At 39.5% G+C, this 1513-nt stretch overlaps 1 protein-coding gene across 1 annotated transcript in view; it reads right to left on the reverse strand.

Moving 5' to 3' along the window:
• LOC101846633 overlaps positions 1-1513 on the reverse strand; it is a 16364-nt gene that overhangs the window by 6655 nt on the left and 8196 nt on the right. The window contains exon 2 of the mRNA XM_013079915.2: positions 781-944. Within this exon, the coding sequence (XP_012935369.1) occupies positions 781-944 (164 nt within the window). The remainder of the gene's footprint in view (positions 1-780; positions 945-1513) is intronic.

Below are 1513 nucleotides of genomic sequence, written 5' to 3' on the forward strand. Positions count from 1 at the left end.
TTGCTCCGGCCTTCATTGTTGACGCACATGGGCTCTCCTATTCTTTGTTTCGCAAGATCAGCAACAAGTTTCTCAACTGGCGAGGTCTAGCATTATGTATAATTGCCCTATGCCATGTGCACAGCAGCAGCAATATTCCGCTATAACCGACTTGCAAGTGTGTCTGATAGCGCTATAGCAGTATTTTGTTTAAAAAGGTAAAGAGGAGAAAAAAAATGGGGATTTAGAATAGTGCCTTTATAACAAGACTTCTCGTTTTTTCCGGACTCGTTATAAGTGGACTCCACTGTATCACTTTCGTTTGTTCAGGAATAATGGTTATATCCATTCAAATCGCTTACCACTACCCCCATGTACACTGAAAACAGTTAAAAACGACAAACGTTGCACACGTGGCGAAATTTAAAAAGTGCTCAATTTCAGAAGCACCTTTCCTTAAGCTTTCATGCCAAATTGTACAGGAATACTTCGGCTGTCTTGCTGAATTGAGATCACACTTTGTGTATAAATATGACACTACAATAGCAGCGCTCAACAGGTTTCCACAAAGGAGACATCATGTGATTTAGTATAATAAGTATTTTATTAAGAGTTTTGCGGCCAGTTGGAGGAGTGAAAAAGCAAGAAAGACACACCGAAACGAAAGAGGGAAAGAACAGAGGTAGCGCCCTCCCACCAGGAACAGTCTCCAACCACCCACAGGCGATCATTATTTTTAAAAAAACAAACCCAAACGAAACAGCAATAACAAAACACAACAAAAAGCAGTCAGCACATGACCTTGACGAGCTTTGAGGCAAGAGCCTCCCACAAGTCGTCTGTGTAGCGCTGGACCGCAGCCTCTGTGTGCAGCCAGCACTCGATGGAGTCTGAACCATTGAACGAGTCGACGTCAGCGTAGTCGAGAAGGTTCAACCCCTCAACACGAATAGTGTCCTTGTTTGCTGGGGGGTACAGAACGTAATTTCTTATGTACGAATAACTGTGCAGCCTGTTTCTATTTTTGGTTTTTGGTTTAGTTCAAATTGGATTATCCATAATATTTGTGGCGGCATACTAGTAATTGTGTACATGTGGCCTGGATAGGCATATTGTTCATTTTATTTACTCTTGTTATAAATAAAACGTTGTTAAGTAAGATCGGAATGACTGAAGTTTGTTTTGAAGAGTCGACTTCAGTGTAGTCGAGGAGGTTCAACCTTTCTACACGAATAGTGTCCTTGTTTGCTGGGGGGCACATAATGTAATTTCTTATGTAAGAATCAAATATAATTACGAGGAATTGAGGACAATGAAAAAAAGAGAAGTCTCTGTAGTATTATATATTCTGTGATGTTAAACTATGAATGAAAGATTAATGTCAAAATTACTCAGAGAAAAAGGAGCGAATTTGATTTTTTTAAATTCCATCAAAACTCGAACAAAAAAATGTTTGTATGTTACTTGGAGAAAAACAGATTGCATGTATATGGCTAAGACAAACACCAAAAGCAAAAACATCATCATCACCCCC

The sequence above is a fragment of the Aplysia californica genome, unplaced genomic scaffold (assembly GCF_000002075.1).
Source record: "Aplysia californica isolate F4 #8 unplaced genomic scaffold, AplCal3.0 scaffold00068, whole genome shotgun sequence".
In the NCBI taxonomy this organism is placed as follows: domain Eukaryota; kingdom Metazoa; phylum Mollusca; class Gastropoda; order Aplysiida; family Aplysiidae; genus Aplysia; species Aplysia californica.